Source organism: Tripterygium wilfordii, chromosome 4 (assembly GCF_013401445.1).
Source record: "Tripterygium wilfordii isolate XIE 37 chromosome 4, ASM1340144v1, whole genome shotgun sequence".
NCBI lineage: Eukaryota > Viridiplantae > Streptophyta > Magnoliopsida > Celastrales > Celastraceae > Tripterygium > Tripterygium wilfordii.
The window spans coordinates 8,674,830-8,694,910 of record NC_052235.1 but is presented as its reverse complement, the minus strand read 5'-3'; the positions used below and the strand labels follow the sequence as shown (position 1 = coordinate 8,694,910).

At 34.4% G+C, this 20,081-nt stretch overlaps 1 protein-coding gene across 1 annotated transcript; it reads left to right on the top strand.

Annotated features, from left to right (window-relative positions):
* Nucleotides 1–8,204: 8,204 nt before the first annotated feature.
* LOC119996369 (trihelix transcription factor GT-2-like) lies at nt 8,205–10,833 on the top strand. Its single transcript, XM_038842963.1, has 3 exons — nt 8,205–8,560; nt 8,676–10,042; nt 10,530–10,833. The coding sequence occupies exons 1-3, from the start codon at nt 8,286–8,288 to the stop codon at nt 10,619–10,621; spliced, it is 1,734 nt and encodes a 577-aa protein (XP_038698891.1). The 5' UTR covers nt 8,205–8,285; the 3' UTR covers nt 10,622–10,833.
* Nucleotides 10,834–20,081: the final 9,248 nt, after the last annotated feature.

Sequence of the window (20,081 nt, the reverse complement as noted above, 5' to 3'; positions counted from 1 at the left end):
ACTTTGTTGGTGAAAAGTAGAGAGCGAGAGAGGTTCGATAATTTGAAACATAAAAGTGGCATATGCTGAGGCTAACAATCAGATTACAAATTGCAAGTTATAATACCTTGTGTTCGAAGTGAGTTAAAAGAAAGGAGGCCTTTTGTTGAGGGCAGGGGTTAGTTTTTTTGGTTGTCGAGAATGACACATACAAGTTTGTTATTTGGAACGAGGGCCATTAGGCTCGTACTTAGAAATTTCTCACCCGATAACAGGATAAGTTGGGTAAAAAATCAGCGTGTAATGTCAACCCTTGGGTAAAGCAACCAAAGCAAGGCCTTTGGACACTAGGCCGACCCAGGACAACAATTTTCTTTTTTCCATTTTTTTTACCTAACCCATTAGCTCAGCCAAAAATCTACGCTACACTATAAGTGCAACCAAAAATAAACACTAACTTTCCTTCTCCCTATTCTCTTCCTCATTGAAGATCGCAAATAAGTACGATCTCACTTTATGATTTTTTTTTTTGTGTGCAATAGGACCTCACGTTACCGTGTCACTTCGGGCACCAAATTGACTAGGGTGGCCCTGCCAGTGCATGACCACATATGTTAGCTCTATAACAAGACACCAAAAAATAGGGGTTGAAGAGGCTTATCTGGTTATCCATATTTGTGTTTAACGTCACATAGATGTGGATATGAGTGTAAGTGCGAAACAAAGGAAGAAACAAAAGTAAGAGAAACGTGAGCATTTTGTTAGCATCCCTTGTAATAGGTCGTTGCTAGTGTCATATCCCTCTCCAGCTCAATATGGGCTTTCTCAGGGCCCACTATGGGGCCCTTTCAATCTTGATTAATCACAATGTTAATAATGGTTGATTAATAAAAAGCTTGAAGATCAATCATATATGGTTTTGTAGATGCACATGGCTTCATGTTCCAATGAAGTTCCAACTTATCTTTGCACATGGCTGGTGAATTGTGATTGCTTGCAATTTAATCTTACATTCACTTTGAAATTTACTTACCATTGAAACTTCTGGGAGTTCGAAACAATTACTATGGAAACTTTTGTATTAGAATTTTCAACCCATACATATCAATAATATTGTTCACTTTGCGTTGCTTGGTTTTCGTGAATACATGTTCGTACGACTTTGCCTTCTCAAGAGATCATCCATCCCAATAGTACTATTGCATGTGTACACTTAATTGCGGAATTATTATCGGATGTGGTTCATCTCCTTTAAGAAAATATGTTGTTGATAGTAAGAAACTGAATTTATTTATATATTAACATTCTGTGAATGTGCTTTTATATGTGTGTTAGAGGGGAAAATGTACATTCTAATTATTACTATTCTTAATAATCTTGCATAAAAGAAGTTTAAAAAATAAAAAGAAAAAGAAAAACCCTAAAAAGGGGAAGTTAAAATTGGTCCAAAAAAGGAGTCAAGTTGGATGGTGGGCTGCTTAGCTGGATCCAGATAAATATAAAGAGGTAAATCCACAATTCCACATGGAAGGCAGGAGATGTCAAAGTGTACATTAATCAACATCTCACATGCATGTGCACGTGCCCACACCCCATGTGAAGTATGCCTTTTGTCTATTATTACCATTATCATTATATGCATCTTCTTCTTTTTTCCATTATGGCCAAAGTAAATTAACGTTAGCTGCCTATATATATATATACACACACATATATTTTTATGTATTTAATCTTTATCTTATAAAGAAGATCGAGATTGTGTAAGGTAGATTATTAATGAATTCTTTTTTTTTTTAAAGTTCAAAAGGTCTAATTGTATTAGTTGAAAAAACCAATGCAGTACCACATCATGTGATCATTTTCCATACATAATGTATGAGTTTGGCACTGTGTTGCAACTGAATACAGTTGCAACACACCTCACAGCACCACAGTTTTTTGTGACACGCCAAATAGCTTTTGCGTTCCAACTCACCTCACAGCACCACAACTTTTTACCTCACAGTACCTCACCACACCTCACCACACTCCCAAACACTTACAATATATGTTGACTTGTCCTACGTAATCAAATTATGTCAATTATTTTATTTTAAATTAATGTACAAGGTAAACCTTAAGTGATTTTATATTAATATTATTAGTCATATAATATAACCGTAATTTAGATACGCCAAACGTACCTCACAGCACCACACCGCACCACGCCACAGTTTTAAAAATTATGCGCCAATAGCTTTTTGCGTTTCAACTCATCTCACAGCACCACAGTTTTATAACTCACAGCACCACATCACACCTCACAGCACCTCACAGCATTCCCAAACAAGCCCAATGAGTAGACGAAATCCAACGAAACAAAATCCTCCCGGTACAAATGAACATCGGTGATACTGCATCGAGATATACACCTGATTTTGGAAATAAAGTAAGAAAAAAAAAAACAAACAAACATAGAGCTCCCGTCTTCACCATTGAAGTAAGATTGAAATAACAAGCTGCTTGCATCTTCATATCCATATCTATAAGATTGAGTCAACATCCAAAACAAATCGGGCAATTTAAGTTAGCATCCATGTAGATGTAGAAGCAGAGGCAGATCTGGATGTAGATTGAAAGAGATATCTACCATCATCTTCATCATCATCAATTTTAGAGTCCGATATTGTCAATCGACAAATCCACAGAAAGAACACTAATATAACTCAATTTATTCGGCAAGTATACTAAGAGAAAAGATATCTATACATAGGGGAGGGGGAAAGACGAGAGAAGCTCGGCACCATTCTCCTCCCCATGATTTAAGTTCAATTTTTGTATTAACTGTACTATATTTTATTAAAGTATTTGAAAATTAAAGTGTCAATTCTTATTATTTCACATCTAATTGACATAACCTAATTTACTGGCATATAAATAAGCAAAGGTCAAACACCTCTAACACAAAAAAGTGTTTTCTAGATCTAAATGTTACGAAGATAGCTCAGGAGAACAAAACCGTGCATTCCGTGGTTTAGAGTAGACAATATTTATCGATGTGTTTGGGTTTGAATTTTTTTTAAAAAAAATTGTGCAATCTAAATGCAGGAAATTTGTTTTTGAAGTGGACATACAACCTTTCTATAAAAAAAATGTAGGTTTATAATATAGTTTATTTTTCATAATAAACTTCAAAATAGAAAATATGAGTTTGACACCTTAAAATTTTCTCAACGGTATTCAAAAAAAAACTTAAACTTATATGAAAATAAATGTGATCGTTTAACTAGTTAAAAGAAAAATCAAATTTTATTTTTCAGACTTGACAATTCAAGATTTGCACAGGAATATAGTTACGATTCTACCATATATGTTATTTTTTCCTTCCATCGAAAATCGATTTAATAGTATAGATGTTTATAACCACTACGTACTCTCCGTTTAAAAATTGAAAATTTGGGGTTGAAGAAGAGATGAGGGTGGAACCTTCCACAAGTTATTAATCAATCAAGAATTTGAAAGAGTTCAAAATCTGGTTATTAAAAAAAAGGTTCGAAATCTACCCTTGTTGTAAAAGATAGGTATGACGATACCACGGCTCATTTGCTAAAGGACGGCGAGAGGTTTATGGTGGTCGGAATTATGGGTTGTAAATAATAATGGACACACATATAAATATATAATGGGGCATATATACAGACCAGTATGTGGTTCAAAATGACAGAATTGAAAAGATAAAATTTAGATGTCAGATATTCAATTTCTGCAAACAATCTCTTCACTCATGAACGTTAGTCTGAGTACATTCTTTCTATCCCTTGAATCCCGTCTATTACGAGAGTTGCGCACAAAAATTTACCTTTTTTTTTAATATTTAGTGACTGGGAAGGGCATCAATACCCACAATCCAGCTAGCCAGGTGAAGTTGTACAAGGCATCTAATCCCACCACAACAATTTTCTACAACACATCACACCACTATAAAAATCATATACATACAATATATATATATATATATATATATGCATATAGTGTCTTGTAAGACAAGTAAATCATATAAAACCCACCCCACCAAACAATGACAATTTAAAACATGACAACAACTACAAAATTAAAGCTGCCCATGTTATTTGTGTTTGGGTGGGGTTGCATGACTTTAATTTTACAGATTGAGTACTACAGTGAATAGGACAAATCTCACCATAATACGCAAAGTATCCTACAATTAAAAACAAAATAAAACACTTTTAACTATTTGATTTAAAAATATTTGCAAACTCAGGCAAAGTGTGAAGATCTAAACAAAGATAAAATATGTAAAAAGTTGGGTTCTCATACGTAATTTACATTAGTTGGTTAAACAAGATAGCCTAGCTTGCAAGTTGCAACAACTACTTATTTTCTTCTTACCAACAAGGAATCGCTCAGTTGGTTAAGATTTTTTCAATACTGGTCACAAGTTTAAATTCCGTGTATTGCGAGGGGTGCATGTAGAAATGACCCTAACCACATGGCATGTGTGTGACATTTGGCCTAATATATATTTAAATTTATATACACTAATTTTATCTGCAATAGTTTTTTTGTATATTTTGTTGTGTTTTTGTTATGATTAGTATATATTAGAATTTATCTACACTATAGATAAATTTATATGCATTGTAGATAAATTTATATGCGAAAATAATCATCTCAGAATATATCGATTACAGATCTTATTTGATAGAGTTTCTTACGTTGATTTATAATATATAATTTTTTTTAGAGATAAATTGTTTTGAAGTTTCATTTAATAAATGGAAAAAAATAAGAACTAAAATGAAAAAATGTGGGAGAATTAAAATGAAAAGAGCTAATTTATTAAGGTTTTGTAATTTTATTAAATAAAAAGGGAAACATAGATAATTTAATAAGTTGTGTTCTTATTAATAAATTGAGTTGTATCTTTACTGATAATTTTTTTAGGTTATCCTTATTAGAACATGTCTTTCCAATTGTGCCTTTATTGGTAATTGTCCTTAAAAAAATAAAAAAAAAACTACTTATCTTCTTATTTACCACTTGTTTTATTGATTATCTTCTTTCACATTTCCCATAATAGCCCTTATTATTACTTTTTTCTTAAAAAAATTATATATATTTTTTGGTATTGAAGAATCTCTATGTAATGGAAGTAGCCTCGTAAAAGAATTATATTTAATTATTTATGAAGTAGCCTTTGTTTTCTTTCAACTCGATCAGTGAGGCCACTTTTCTATTGAAAATGACCAATTAATCTCTACTTATATTTTTTTTTGAGAAAAATCTCTATTTATATTTAAAATAATAATATATACATATAAACATTCTATATTGTTCACTAAAGTAATTTTTTTTGATAAGCTATATTTTATATTAGTATTAGTGGAATAAGAGACTCAAAGACTTGTCTTGATTGAAGTCCTACGTGAGAAAAAAAAAATGTAAAATTTCAATATCTATTTACACAATAATTTTTTCCTTTTAAACCTATTAAAATGAAAGTTTACACCCTATTATTTTAGGACATTCAATGTTGGATTGATTAGTTGGGCCCCACTTTTACTTTGCCCTATGTGGAGGGCAAGTTTGATCACTTGCTTTTTTCACGACTCAATCATTGAGAGTTTAATTATCATATTTTATGAGTCCCTATATTTATATTAATCAATGAACAAAATAAATTATTGGAATGACGGGATATCATTTACTAGGATCTTTAACATTTTTTGTATGCATAAAACTTTTGATTTTTTTTAAAAAAAAATTACATAAGCCTGATATTCCTTCCAATTTGCTTTAAATCTTAACATTTTGTTGACATTCAAACAAAAGAAAACCCATTACCCATGTACCTAAAGTGGGATTGTTTTTGTTTGATAAACAACCTAAAGTGGAATTTTGACTTCCAACATTCAGCATGTCATATCAATTTCAATACCAGATGTTCACGTTGATATTTATATATATATACAAAAATTCTAGGGTGAGCACATCCTTACTTTTAAAATTTACAGATCTGTTTTTTAAGTTGTTGGATCTGATTAATAACTGAGACTAGAATTTAGAATATTTACATCACAATTTCAATTATTGGTCAAATCCAACAGCTTAAAAAAAATTTCTTTATTTTTTAAAAAAGTAAGTACATCCTCACCAAAGAAGTACTTTGTATATATATGTGGGGGAAAATTCTCATAATAAAAAAATTAGGATAAGGGGTTACTGAAAATTCTGAAAAATCCACAAGAGACGTTAGAGGTTCCTTGACTAGAAGGGTTCGGCTCAAGGAAGCTCTGACGATTAAATCCAAGTCCATCATATGATTTCTCGCAAAGTGAAAATATAGTATTTAGAGTTAAAAAAGGATGATTCTACTTGATCTCTGAGCCTCTTTTATAGTAGAGGGTTGGTTCGTAACGCCCAAAATAAGGATCTTGGGAATTGATTGGATTCAAAGTATTTAAGGCTTGTGTCATAGTAAATCCATGAGATTTGGTCTTTTTCAAAAATAGATTAGCTGTTTCGAATATGTTGTCATAATTAGTAGGTGTCTCGAGGAGATTACAAGGTGATTGATGGGACATCGACTTTAAAGGGTGTTGACCAAGTAAACCAGTGGTGTTGACCAAGTAAACCAGTGATGATCGATCACATCAGATGTAGGTTGGTTGGGTATGGTCGAAGTAGAGATATATTTGAAGGTATAAGGGTATGGTGTTATAGGCGTAATATTCGATGTCGCCGACGTCAATATACTTCTAGGTCATAATTGCAAGTTTTAGGGCTTTGGTTTTTTTGGGCTAGATGCATCCGAGTATTAAAAATTGATAACAGATAAATGATAAAGGATAAAATAATGTTGATTTAGATGATATACTTGCTATTGATTTGTGATGAAGGTTGATTAATATGATGACAATTTTTTGGTCCTAACAATATATATATGGCTTTAGTCATTAGATCATAAGCATAAAATTATGGATCCATATTTAATATTGGTAAGTCGCGTACTAACTGAATATTGCCACCATTAATTTATTTTGTGGTCATAAATGGATTTACGTTAGAACATGTCCTTACCTATACCCGTACCTATACCCATCTCACAATTATAGTGGATCCCACTTGAAATGTGCAAAATATTTCTTTGCACAATTATGAATAAACAATATTTGTCAAACTAACATTTGTCTCCATCATAAGTAGGCCCTTTCTTTTACCACCACAAGTAGAGAGTGCCAATCTTACCCCACTATTTTTAATATCTAACCGCACATGATATGCCTCCCTATGTAAACCAAGTATATATACATCATGTGTTTGAATTTTCAATCACTTATTTAATTTTTTTTTGAAAATTATATTTATAATCTTTGGGGTCTTATAATTGTTTAATGTGTGTGAGAGATTAGGAACGAGTGATTCATCCTTCTTGAACGCAGCATACAATGATCTCTATTGTCCTATCTCTCCAAGTGTGTTTATCCCTCCTTATTATTCTATTTCTATTTTTAGGTAAGGGTGTTTTTGTAAATTACATACAGTATATTTATATGATATATAGTTTAATATTTACAAGTTTCAACGATTAAACCATTTTAGGGGGCGACAAAGTAATTTTATATACCAACCGTCATAGGTCATCACTCACATATATATCCATCCAACACAGCCCAAAAAGGAAATGCTAACTTTTGTCACCAAAATTTAACAACCATAAAATAATAATAATAATAATTTAACATTATTAAATTATTATCATTATTACTATTAAAAAAAAAAGGCATAAAAGGGTGTCCTACATGGGCCCATTTTTAAGTTTTTTCCGGATATAGATGGACAGACAAAAAACCAACTAATTTATCACTATCATCTGTATGTGGAGTTAACAATAGGTATCCGTAGTGAATTATCTTATCGTTAGGTGAGAAACTTTCATTGTTCTCGCGGACTTGACCATTCTAATTTAGACGGGTATCATACGTGGAAAGGACAAATTTTTCTTATATTGTTGTCGGCCTAAAAAAAAATGTAATAGTTATTACATATCGGTTTGTAAGGTGACAAAGAAAATTTATTTATTGTTTTTGTGTAGGATCCGGTTGTCAAATCTTAACAATTCTTTTTTTTTTTTAAAAAAAATCAATCCTCAAAAAAGTAGAGATTTCCATTAAATAAAAATAAAAATAAAGTAGAGATTTCACCATCTTTTGTCGTTGGTTTTGACAGTTTTTTATTTTTATTTTCTCTCTTTCTCTGTTTGAAGCTGTAATTTGGTAGAAGAGGTAGCAGTACGAGTGACTCCTATGCTAGGGGACTCATCAAGTGTCCTAGCACCACCACCACCACCACCACCACCACCCACCTCAGGCGGTGAAAATCAGCCTCCGTTAACCGCCCACCACGATGGCATGGAAGTTGGCGGTGGTGGGGAAGAAGACAAGGCAAGCGACCGGAGTAGTTTTGGCGGTCACAGGTGGCCTAGGCAAGAAACTCTAGCGCTTCTAAGAATAAGGTCCGAGATGGAGTCGGCCTTCCGCGACGCCAGCGCCAAAGGCCCTCTGTGGGACGAGCTTTCCAGGTAATTGGTTGTAAATCATAGCTAGCTTATCAGTACAAATTTTTGTTTCTTGTTTTATCCCTGAGTTCAAGACTTTGTTTTTCTTTGTTTTCTTTGTGTATGTGTGTTGGTACAGAAAGCTAGCAGAGCTTGGTTATAATCGAAGTGGCAAGAAATGCAAGGAGAAGTTCGAGAACGTGTACAAGTACCACAAGAGAACCAAAGAAGGCCGATCTGGTAAATCCGAGACCAAAACCTATCGATTCTTCGATCAATTACAAGCTCTCGAAAATCACCAATCAAAACCTCAAATACCCGAACCAGCAATGTCAGTAGCCAATAATCCACCTATAATTAGCACTACTGTGTCTCAGATCACTGTTCCATCAACAACTGTGTTTGCAAATCAAGCTCTGAACCCCTCTTTGATCCCACCGCCGCCTACGAATCCGTTGGAGACGAATGTGGTTGCTTCTTTCCCTAACATTTCTGGGGATCTGATTTCAAATTCGACCTCTTCCTCGACCTCATCAGATGTAGGGAGACGAGGGAAGAGGACGAGGAGATGGACCGATTTCTTTGAGAAGCTAATGAAGGGAGTGGTGGAAAAGCAAGAGGAGTTGCAGAAAAAATTCTTGGAGGCGCTAGAGAAAAGAGAGCAAGAAAGACTGGTGAAAGAAGAAGCTTGGAGACAACAAGAAATGGCGAGAATCAATAGAGAACGAGAAATTTTAGCCCACGAAAGGTCCATCGCCGCCGCCAAGGACGCTGCAGTGCTGTCGTTTTTGCAAAAAATAACGCAACAGCAACAACAAAATCCATCTCAGCCACAACCCACTCAAATCCCCGTACCTGTACCCGTCCCATCACCGCAGCCGGTGGCATTACCAACAGTGCATCAACAACCACAACCGAATCTGGAAGCATCAACAACGGATAACAACGGAGAGATTAATTTAACAAGTTCTTCAAGATGGCCTAAGGTAGAGGTTGAGGCATTAATCAGAATACGAAGCAGTTTGGATTCCAAGTATCAAGACAATGGTCCTAAAGGGCCGTTGTGGGAGGAAATCTCGGCGGAGATGAGAAAGATCGGATACAATCGGAGCTCGAAGAGATGCAAGGAGAAATGGGAGAACATCAACAAGTACTTCAAGAAGGTCAAAGAGAGCAACAAGAGGCGGCCTGAGGACTCCAAAACTTGTCCCTATTTTTACCAACTTGATGCATTATATAGGGAGAAGAAGAACAGATTACAAGCTGTTGATCATAATTTGTCCAGTGATCAATCGGTTACCATGCCACGGAACGCGGTGCCACTGATGGTAAGACCGGAGCAGCAATGGCCTCCTCCTCCTCCTCCTCATCATCAACATGATTCGGTTACAGAAGATGCGGAGAGCGATCAAAACCAAGATGAGGATGACGATGAAGACAACGGATCAGGTGATCACTTTGAAATTGTAGCCAATAAACCACAAACTTCAATGGGCGGCAGTTCAGGTGAGCAGTGACAAGTATTCCGGCAGCCGTGAATTTTAATTTATAGAGCAAACAAGGCCACAATTTAGAAGTTCAGTACTTTGGTTTCATATATATATATATATTATATATATATATATGTGTGTGTGTGTGTATGTATATATTTACTATTTTTTTGGGTAAAAAAATAAGTTTAAAGTTTCAATAAATAGAGAAAATGTTTTTTTTTTCCCAATGTTTCATGAGGGTTTGTAAATCGAGAAAAAAATTAGTGGTTTTGTTTGGCATAATTTTGCAAGAATGAATAGGACAATGGTTTGTATCTCATTGTGTGTTGTGTCAAATTGTAAGTTTCGTATGGCATGTAGTAAGCAGCTTTTAGGCACATTTGTAACAGAGACCTCCCCCACAACATGCAAATGGACCTTCAACAAGGTCCACTTGGAGGAATCTTTATCTTAATCGGCCAAGGACCTTACACCAGCTAGGTTTCTCGACATATGTACAGGTTTTATATATGTACTAGCTGTTGGATTCATGATGGACGATACATACAAGATGATCAAACATATCATGATGGAGAGGCTTCTCGATCTATGAGTAAAACAGTATGTACTCGGAATGTCACCCGGAATGTCACCGCTTCGATTTTCATTGGGAGAAATATCTTTGTGTTCACGCGTTAGGTTTTTGGCCCTACTTATCCTATCATCAAGCGCTAGGTTTTTTACCTTACTTATCCTATCATCAGGTGAGAAACTTTTGTGTGTGTTGTTTTGATCATATTTTCAGTAAATTGATCTTTATTTTCAGTAAATTACTCTTATTTTTACTATCATCCTCTTATTAAACAGATTTTTCATCAATCTTTAAATATGTTTTACAACACTAACGTAAATACACATTTCAATGAACCATTATATATGTTTATGTCCAAATCTATCTATACCTATATATAAAACAGAGGCTTTAACCAACTGCTCCCTTTAGTTGACACTTGGACAATCTATTTGTAAAAATAGTTGTCAAGTGGATGCATAAAAATTCTCTATTTTTCCTCTTTCAAAAAGCACTTAATTAATATTAATCAAGTTTAGTGCTTATTCTTATTCTTATAAATAACTTGAAAATATTTATGCTGAATTTATTAAGCTAATCACATTAAATGTACAAGTAATAAGTCATGATTATGATCAGCATACCACAAGAATATATATATATACAGTATAAAATAAAACTATACCTATATATAAAACAGAGGCTCTAACCAATTGCTCCCTTTAGTTGACACTTGAACAATCTATTTGAAAAATCAATTGCCAAGTGGATTCATAAGAATTCTCTATTTCTCCTCTTTCTAAAAGCACTCACTACCAATTCATATTAATCAAGTTTTGTGCCTATTCTTATTCTTATAAATAACTTGAAAATCTTTATGTTGAATATATTAAGCTAATCACATTAAATGTACAACTAATAAGTGATGATTAGTATATCACAAGAATATATATATATAAGAAATTCTCTCATCAGGTCCTAAAGTGAGTTGTTAAAATGAGGTCCTAACTTTTAGGGATCAAACCATTTTTTAAAAAAATTGAAAAAAATATATTTGTATTTTGATCGGTCTTACGAATCCAACGAAATATTTTTTGTTCGAAACAATAATCAAATTCAACATGCAAAGTACATGATAATCCTGAATCATTGGATATAAAACAAAAGACATTTCACACACTTTTCAGGTTTCATTTGATTTTTGTTTCGAACAAGAAATATATCTTTGGGTTCGTAAAATCGATCAAAAACAAATATATTTTTTTGTAGATTTTTGAAAAATGTTTTAGACCTTAAAAGTGAATCCTAAAAGTTAGGACTTCATTTTAGGAACTCACTTTAGGAGCTCATGAAATAACTCCTCTCTCTATATATATATATATATAATAAAGTAGTGCAATCAAATAGTGTATTTAAAAGGTATATTATTCTCTAAATTACTAATTTCTATTCTTCAAAAACAAATATAATATGCATTTCAAAATTATGCACTATATTAAATAATGTCAATTTCATACAAATATGATCGGAAGACTCATTGTTGTTGGGGAGATGGAATAAGTATATGTCAGGGAAAGTGTTGTCGATGGAATGATAATACAAGTATTGACACTCGAGTAGGCTAGATAATAAAAGATATCACTATGAATTGCCTATAAAGTATATATGTTAGTAGTTAATCTGATTTGAATATATTGTTGGGGAGACGGAACAAGTACATGTCAGCTAAGTGTTGTCGATAGAATGATAATACAATTGCCGACACTCGAGTAAGTTAAATGATAAAATATATCACTATGAACTGCCCGTACATATGTTTGTAGTTAATCTAATTTGATTTTTTTTCGAAACTTAAAGAAAACAAAAGGGGAAAGTTGGGAGTAGACAAATGAACAATAAATTAGGAATTAATTAAATATAATGATATATTCAATTCAGAAAGAATTTGTGGAATTTATTTAAAAGCTTGTGGGAAAAGATTAATATGAAGCAATAGTCAATGAAATTTTTTCAAAAATATTTTTAAAAAATTAGAAAATTGATGAATGGAATATACCGCGATGTGCGGGACCCCAACTTGTATATATTAAAATTGGAGTATTACTACCCGTACAAATTAATGGATTTACGTATAGTCAGGTAATTAACACACACTATGCTCTAATGCATGCCTGCTTTATATATATTGACTGACGTTAAGAACAAAGTTGGCCGCTATTGAGTTCAAGTGGCTACAAAAGCTTATCCATTCCATTATATATAATACTACTCGATCAAGATGAAGAAAGAGATAAGAGTTTCTTCTTGTGCATGATAGCAACAGGAGACCTATATATATACACACACACACATTAATGTAGCTATAAAGACTCAAGACCACTCAATTTTGTGGACCTTACCCTTTAATGTACTTATGCAACACAATAGATTCCCAAGAGACTTGGCAGAATAATCATGATTAAAACAAATACTATTGCCCACACTAGCCAAAAGGAAATGGACCATAACCATAATGAATGAATTGGGTTATCAAGTATTGCATCTATATGTGCATCAAATTTTGGGTAATATTGAAACTTGTTTGTTTGGTACCAACTCAAAACCATTATCATCGTCATCAGTAGGGTTAATTATACTTTTCGTCATCAAAAGATAGGTATCGTTCACTTTTAGAACCGAAAGATATTTTATTACAAAGTTGTTACTCATTAATTCAAAATGAGACATTTAATGGATTCGATCAGAATTGCTACAGTAATGTGTAGGGTTAATGCTGATGTGGCATTAAGTCAACACATTTTGTTAATAAATGCTTATGTGACAACAAATCAGAAATTCCAACTAGATGTTTTAAAAAGAAAATAAAAAAATTTGGCATTAAAAAAAATTTCTCTACAAGAGAAGTCGGTGAAAATGGCAGCACCATCTGCTCCGGCAATGAGAAAGAAAGATCTGAAGACCTTCATAGTGCATACCAATCAACCATTATAGTCCTTTAGTGCATACCAACCAATCATTGTAGTCCCAAGAAACCACCTTGTCGTTCTTCTTTGCTGTCTTTTTCGAACTAGTCGGACTCGGACTCGAACTCGTACACTTCATCATCTTCTTTATTCTTGGATCGATTCCCAATTATTTCACAGGAATCGTGCCTCTTGGCTGCAAGTGGGTACAACAAGCATGAAGCTACCACTCTATGTATCAGATCGGAGAAACCTGTGCCCCTCATACCAAACCCGTAGTAGCTATTGCCTTGCCCAACGGTAATACCCCTCTCCTTTTGCTTGGCTTTCTTCCTTGACCATGGTTGCAGACCCAGATTGTTCAATCGGAACTCACACTAGAATGCAGTAATAGATGAGCCACGGCTTGATTGAAAATCTACTCAAGTAAGTGTTTTGTCTCATTTTGAATCAATGAATGACGATTTTGTAACAAAACATCTTTCGGTGCTAAAAATGAACGACGTCTATCTTTCAGTGACGAAATGTATAATTAACCGTCATGATGTTATCGCTCTCATTATCCTCCTCCATTACTGATTGAATCTGGTTCTTATCATTTTCTTGCTGAAGAGGCCATTGTTGTTCTGACCGGACCATCATAACTGTGTTAATGGGCTTCCCTACAAAATTACCAGAATTACCCACCTTGTTGTCGATCTTGTCCTTGTATAGGACATCCAACTGGCGGAAATAAGGGCATGTTTTGGAATCTTCAGGCCCTTGTTTATTGCTCTCCTTGTATAGGACATCCAACTGGAGAAGATGGTAATTTTTGGGTTTTTTAAAAATAATTTATATTGCCACATCACATTTTTAAAAACAGCTTATATTGCCATGTAAGCATTTGTTAGTCAAAATTTGTTGATTTAATGCCATGTCAGTGGGAACCCTGCCCAAAATTGAATCAATGGGTGATGACTTTGTAACAAAAAATCTTTGGATGTTAAAAATGAACGACCCTTATCTTTCGGTGATGAAAAGTATAATTAACCCTTGATTTTATCTCCCTGTATTGGTTTTTTTGAAAAATATTGAGAGCAAAAACGCCGATCTTAATCCATTCTTGAAGGTGACCATCTAATTGATGATCTCCTTGTCTTGTCCTAGGGCTCACCATTTGGCCCGCACTTCCAGTAGCGGCTTCAGCCTCTTGAGCACATGGGGTCGGATTTATATAGGAAGTGGGAAAAAATTATTTGCGGGGGTCCGGCAGCAACGTCTCTGAAATTTTTTTTGGATTATTTATTAATTATGTTTTCAAAAGTATGGAAAAAATACTAAAAATCAAAATCTTATTGGACAAAAGTAATTAATAATTGAAAATTGATCTATAAACATTGCCCATAATTTTTTTATATTTTAAACATGAATTATCAAGTCTTTTTATAAGGACTAACTGCTCAAGAAGGTCAAGTGCTCTATGCTCATGTATGATGTCTGCTCAAACTCCAAATAATAAGTTATTAATTATGGGGCTTTAAAGAATAAATTATTACTAATCACTAATGGGCTAAGACGTCCTTTAAAATTAATACAATAATTTACAAAGTTAAGCCCATCTTATTGGGCATTTTAAATTTATCATGCGTTACCCTAAGAAATGTGAAATGTGTAATAGGAGTGGGGTCAAAATTAAAAAAAAAAAAATGGGGTCAAAGTCTAATTTTTGCAAGTAGGTATATGAATTTATTTTTTTTTTAATGAGGTCAAGTGACCCCATTGGCATGGCCTTGGGTCCGCCCCTGGACCGCTTTCACCCAAATCGCCGTTCTCCTCCGGAACCCAGAGACAGGGACAGAATATACTAGTTCTTTGTCTTCCCAAATTTTCATATTTAATTTTTCATATTTAGTTCACTGTGTATATCCATCCATGTATTGAAGAAAAAATTAATAATATATTTGTTATCTAAAAGTGACTCCTCTGCAACTGCTACCGTTGCAGGGCTAAATTAAAAAAAAGAAAGAAATATTCCACTTAATGGACACATGTCATGCATTCAGTGGGACATGCACACCACATCAGACATGTGACGTGGTGTATCCCTCCCACTGAATATTTTCTAACCAAACCACCAGCTGATGATGAATCACCCAGGATGGTCAAAGTTGGCTAGAAAATTTAATAATCTACACATAGTTCTTCCAATAATTTTTTTAAAAAAATCTTCGAATATATATTCATTTCGCTCTCATGGGCCAACCCCCCAGAGCTCGTGAAGCCACACGCTAATGAAGAATAACGTTGAAAATTAGAGTTTTGACTAAATTGTGTGTTCAGATTAAAGTCAGCTGGTGGAGCCAAGACCTAAAAGTCGATCTTCATGAGAGTAAATTTTGAAATGTTTGACTTAAAGTGGTTAGATGAATGTCCATGTCATTAGGCAAAAGTCATTTATGAGAGCAAGTAATTGTGACCAATTTAGTTAGAGACTACCTTGACCAAACCCTAGCTAATCAATAGTATTGAAAAATGATAGATATCTTCCATCTTCTAACAATCATTCTAATAAAATGATTCAACAATGATTTGATCTGGCCGGGACCATTTGGTAGTTAAATTTGGACTTTTTTTATGTTACTAGGTCCTTCAAATCTATCACATATTGAGTGGATGTAAAAGTGAGGTTATATAATAAAAGGGTATTTAAGTAATTTGATGTAAATTTGAGGTGGTAGATGTAGAAACTGAAATGCACAATTGTTGAAAAGTCAAGTGTTGATGACGTAGGGCCGTCTGCAAACTTGATTTCCTGTAAAACTCCACAAAGAACATAGGCGTGAGAAGCTTCAAGATCGGACTGGTGGTGCGGTCGTGGATGCCCCAACGGTCAAGTTAGTAGAGTAAAATAAAGAAGATGACTGTGGATGGAAACTAACGGGAGAATATTGTTTTGATTAAGTATTTGGTTGTGAGACTGGTAGAATGTAGGCTTAGTGTTTAGGTTTGTAATGAACAATCCCCTTTCCCAAAGGTGGGAGAGGGCTCTTTATAGAAGTCCAAAGATATTCATCATGGAAATGGTGCCTACTAACTTGTGTCCTTTTGGACGAATATTTGGATTAATTACATGAAAAAAGTTATGTGTAAAGTAATGTGTTAGGGTTTGTGAAGTAAGTGATAGCAATTTTTCATCGCTCAAAGTAACAAACAAAAATCCTAAATTAAATTACTCGTAAGTGTACAAGACCATAGTAAAAATAGGTTACGCAAGTACAAGGTCGTACAACAAGGATCGGATAATCAATACAATTAATTACTACACTAATTGAGAGAATCGAATTATTTTTGAAAGATGGTTTATTGTGAATTACGAAAGTGACGAGCTTCAGCAACGAAAAAAAGTAAAATTATGAAAAGTTTAGAAGTCACCAAAAGCGAACCCAAGGTTAGCCAAGAGAATTTGCTCAAGTATGTGTGTGTTATGTGTCTCTATGAAATCCTCCTTAAATATCCTTTCCTCGAAACCCTGAACTTTCTCTAAATCAAAACTAGAACCCCAAGGAAACCTCACGACAACCCCAGGTTTCCTAAACAGAAAAGACAATAGAAGGAAAGTTTGTCTCCTAAGTAGACTTGGAAGCTGAAATGTTGCATCTATTACCGATTCTGACCATGTTCCATTGATTGGAAAATCCTGAAAAATATGCACATTACTACTTGACGTCCTAGCTTTCCAAGGCTATCTCACATGCTTCCAACAAAATTCTGAGGAATCTTCTAGACCCGCTTCTTCAAAGGTAGTGTAGTTCTGGAGAATTCTCGTCTCCAAAATTTTGGCTAATTGGCTCTACTAAAAATTCTGAAAATATTCTTCAATATTCTCAAGGTCTTAGCTTCATTATCCAATTGACAGTTCCTCAAAATCTTCAAAATTGATTGTTTTCCATCAAAAACAGTTTAGTTGCTTTGAAAGACTGAAAATAAAGATAACAAAGCAATAAGTCTTTTTTGGAGCCAATTAACCTACCCAAGCTAAGTTTAGAGAGTATTAAAATGAGAGAATATATGAACTTATCAGTAAGTAAAAAGATGGGTGTTATCAGGTTAGGTGTTAGAGGACATATGGACATGCCACGTATCATGTAAAGAGTGGAAGGTTGAGCTCTTATGGCAAACGTGTAAGCATGCTTTGTCTAACGTTATACAGGAAAGTAATCATACCTGAAAATATCTTACCTCCCATGTAAGGTTGATGATGTACGGACTATTTTACAATCGGTTTATGAGTAAGGACATAATGCGAGTCAAGTTGGTGCCTGGTGCCTGGTGCCTGGTGCCTGGTGCCTGGTGAGTTGCTAATTGGTGCAATGTTGAGTATGGAATGATGTCTGCTAATAGCGCTCATTGGATTGCGGGCTTGGCACCATATGGGCTTCGGATTTGGATGCCTCGTAGACCAGTAGATTATATGAAAAAGGGGTTTGGGCCCATATTCAAAGATAAGTGGGCTTAAAATTTTCAATTGTGTATATATATAGAGGATTTCTCACATAAGAGTCTAATGTAAGGGTGTAAAATAAATGTTACATTTTAATGGTGTGGATGAAAGAGATGACAAATGAGGTCCACTGCTTGGGTCTCACATATTTCAAATCAATGGTATAAACATAAACCTTTATTTTATACCCTTACATTAGACCCTTATATGAGAATTTCTCTTCTATATATATATATATATATGCGTGTAGCACTGAATAAGGCCTCATGATGGGCTCCCTTTTGGGCCTGAGCCCTCTATATTGCAGGCCATGACTTTCTTCTCAATGGGCCCTAAGTCTGGTTCATGGAAGGAGCTTGCCCACTTTGCTCATATTAGAGTATTTCAAACCTTGGACTAGATGATAGTCAAATATACTTTATTTACTTTATGTATAGTCAGCTTAGTAACCGTTGGTTACTTTAACAAGTTCTCTCTCCCGAAACTCTAAGAGTCTGTTTGGAAAAGATTTTGAAAATAATTTTTTGTTTTTAAAAATGATTTTGGTTCTGAAAATTCATTTGGTAGTAGTTTTAAGGAAATAATTTTGAAAAATTTTAACTCATATTTGGTTTTCAAAAACCAGAAAATGAAAACAAAAAAAAGCAGTTTTGACCAATTTCCAACAAAAACACGCGAAATTATTTTGGAAACTGACGGATAGAATTTTCCGTAAGTCGCGTGCGATCCTCATTCACCACTTCTCTCTCGTCTCTCTCTAACCCTAGCCGTCACACGAATTGTCTCTCCCCTTAGCAGAGCTCTCCCGTCACACGAGAATTGGTTGTCCTTTTACCAGAGCTCTCAATTCAGGTATGAAATCTTTCATCGCCGAACATCTCTGATTTGAGAAACTCCCACTTGGTTCCTTTTCTGAGCTGCCTCCCACATACCATCCGCTTTGGTAATTTTTTAGATCCATCGATCTACTTCTTCTTCTCCTTTTGGTACAGGGTTACTTCCCTTAAAGACTCGATGATTATCTGGGATCAAAACCACTGAACCAATGGTTGATCCCCTTAAAGACTCGATGATTATCTGCCATTCAAGTATTTATTATGTTCAAGCTTCACTTTTGCATATACTGTCTTGTCCAGCTAGGTAGGTTTTCAGTTGGAGATATTTTGCTAAACTGACATATTAGAATCTTCTGGATCTTTGAGGTCTAAAAGACAGCTGGGTGGCCATGGAGTTTCCAGCTTATATCTTTCCTCCCTCTTTCAGATTGACTGGACTCTTTTGAACAGTACCCATATACTCCATGTTAGAATCAATAGATTAAGTCCAGTCCTACTTTACATGAATTGCCTTGTTTGCATTGGATAATTTCTTCAAATAGATTTCCTCGTATGCTGTGAATATGCTTGTTTGCATTGCAAGCATATTCCTATTATTCAATGCATCCACATCATGATGTGCAAATAGATTTGTTAGGCTCTCAATAAACCTGTGAAACAGTTTTTCTATTCCCCACTTTTAGAATAAAAATCTTGCATCATTTACAAAAATGGTAAACCATTGAATAAAATCACCTTCAAATTAAAAGAAATTTGAAATATTGCAGACTATTGAGTACACTTGACACACATCAGTATTCTGCACAAGCGGCTTATAAAGCCCCATTGAGTACATTAACAAGACTGTGAATGGTACTTTCACCTCTGTTGCATTATTGTCAATTGCATCTACAATGTAATCTGGGTACTCACCTCTTTTAAGGAAGGGATAAGCAGAACTGATAATGTTGCTGATGATGATACTACTTTTGCATTTTCATCTTCACTGCCTTGGCGCGGTGTAGAAAATACTCTTGGTGCATCAAAGTATTCATGAGAACTTTAACATGGAAATTTTGACATTCAGAAATTGTAATCAAAGTATGCTTTTACCTGCTGCAAAAAAAAGTATTACCACATGAGGTAATAGCTGTACCTGGAAGAATCGGAACTGTTTGTCATTTGCCCTTTTTTTCTATTTTCCTGTCTGTCAGTGTTGATATATGAGGTCACTCTATACT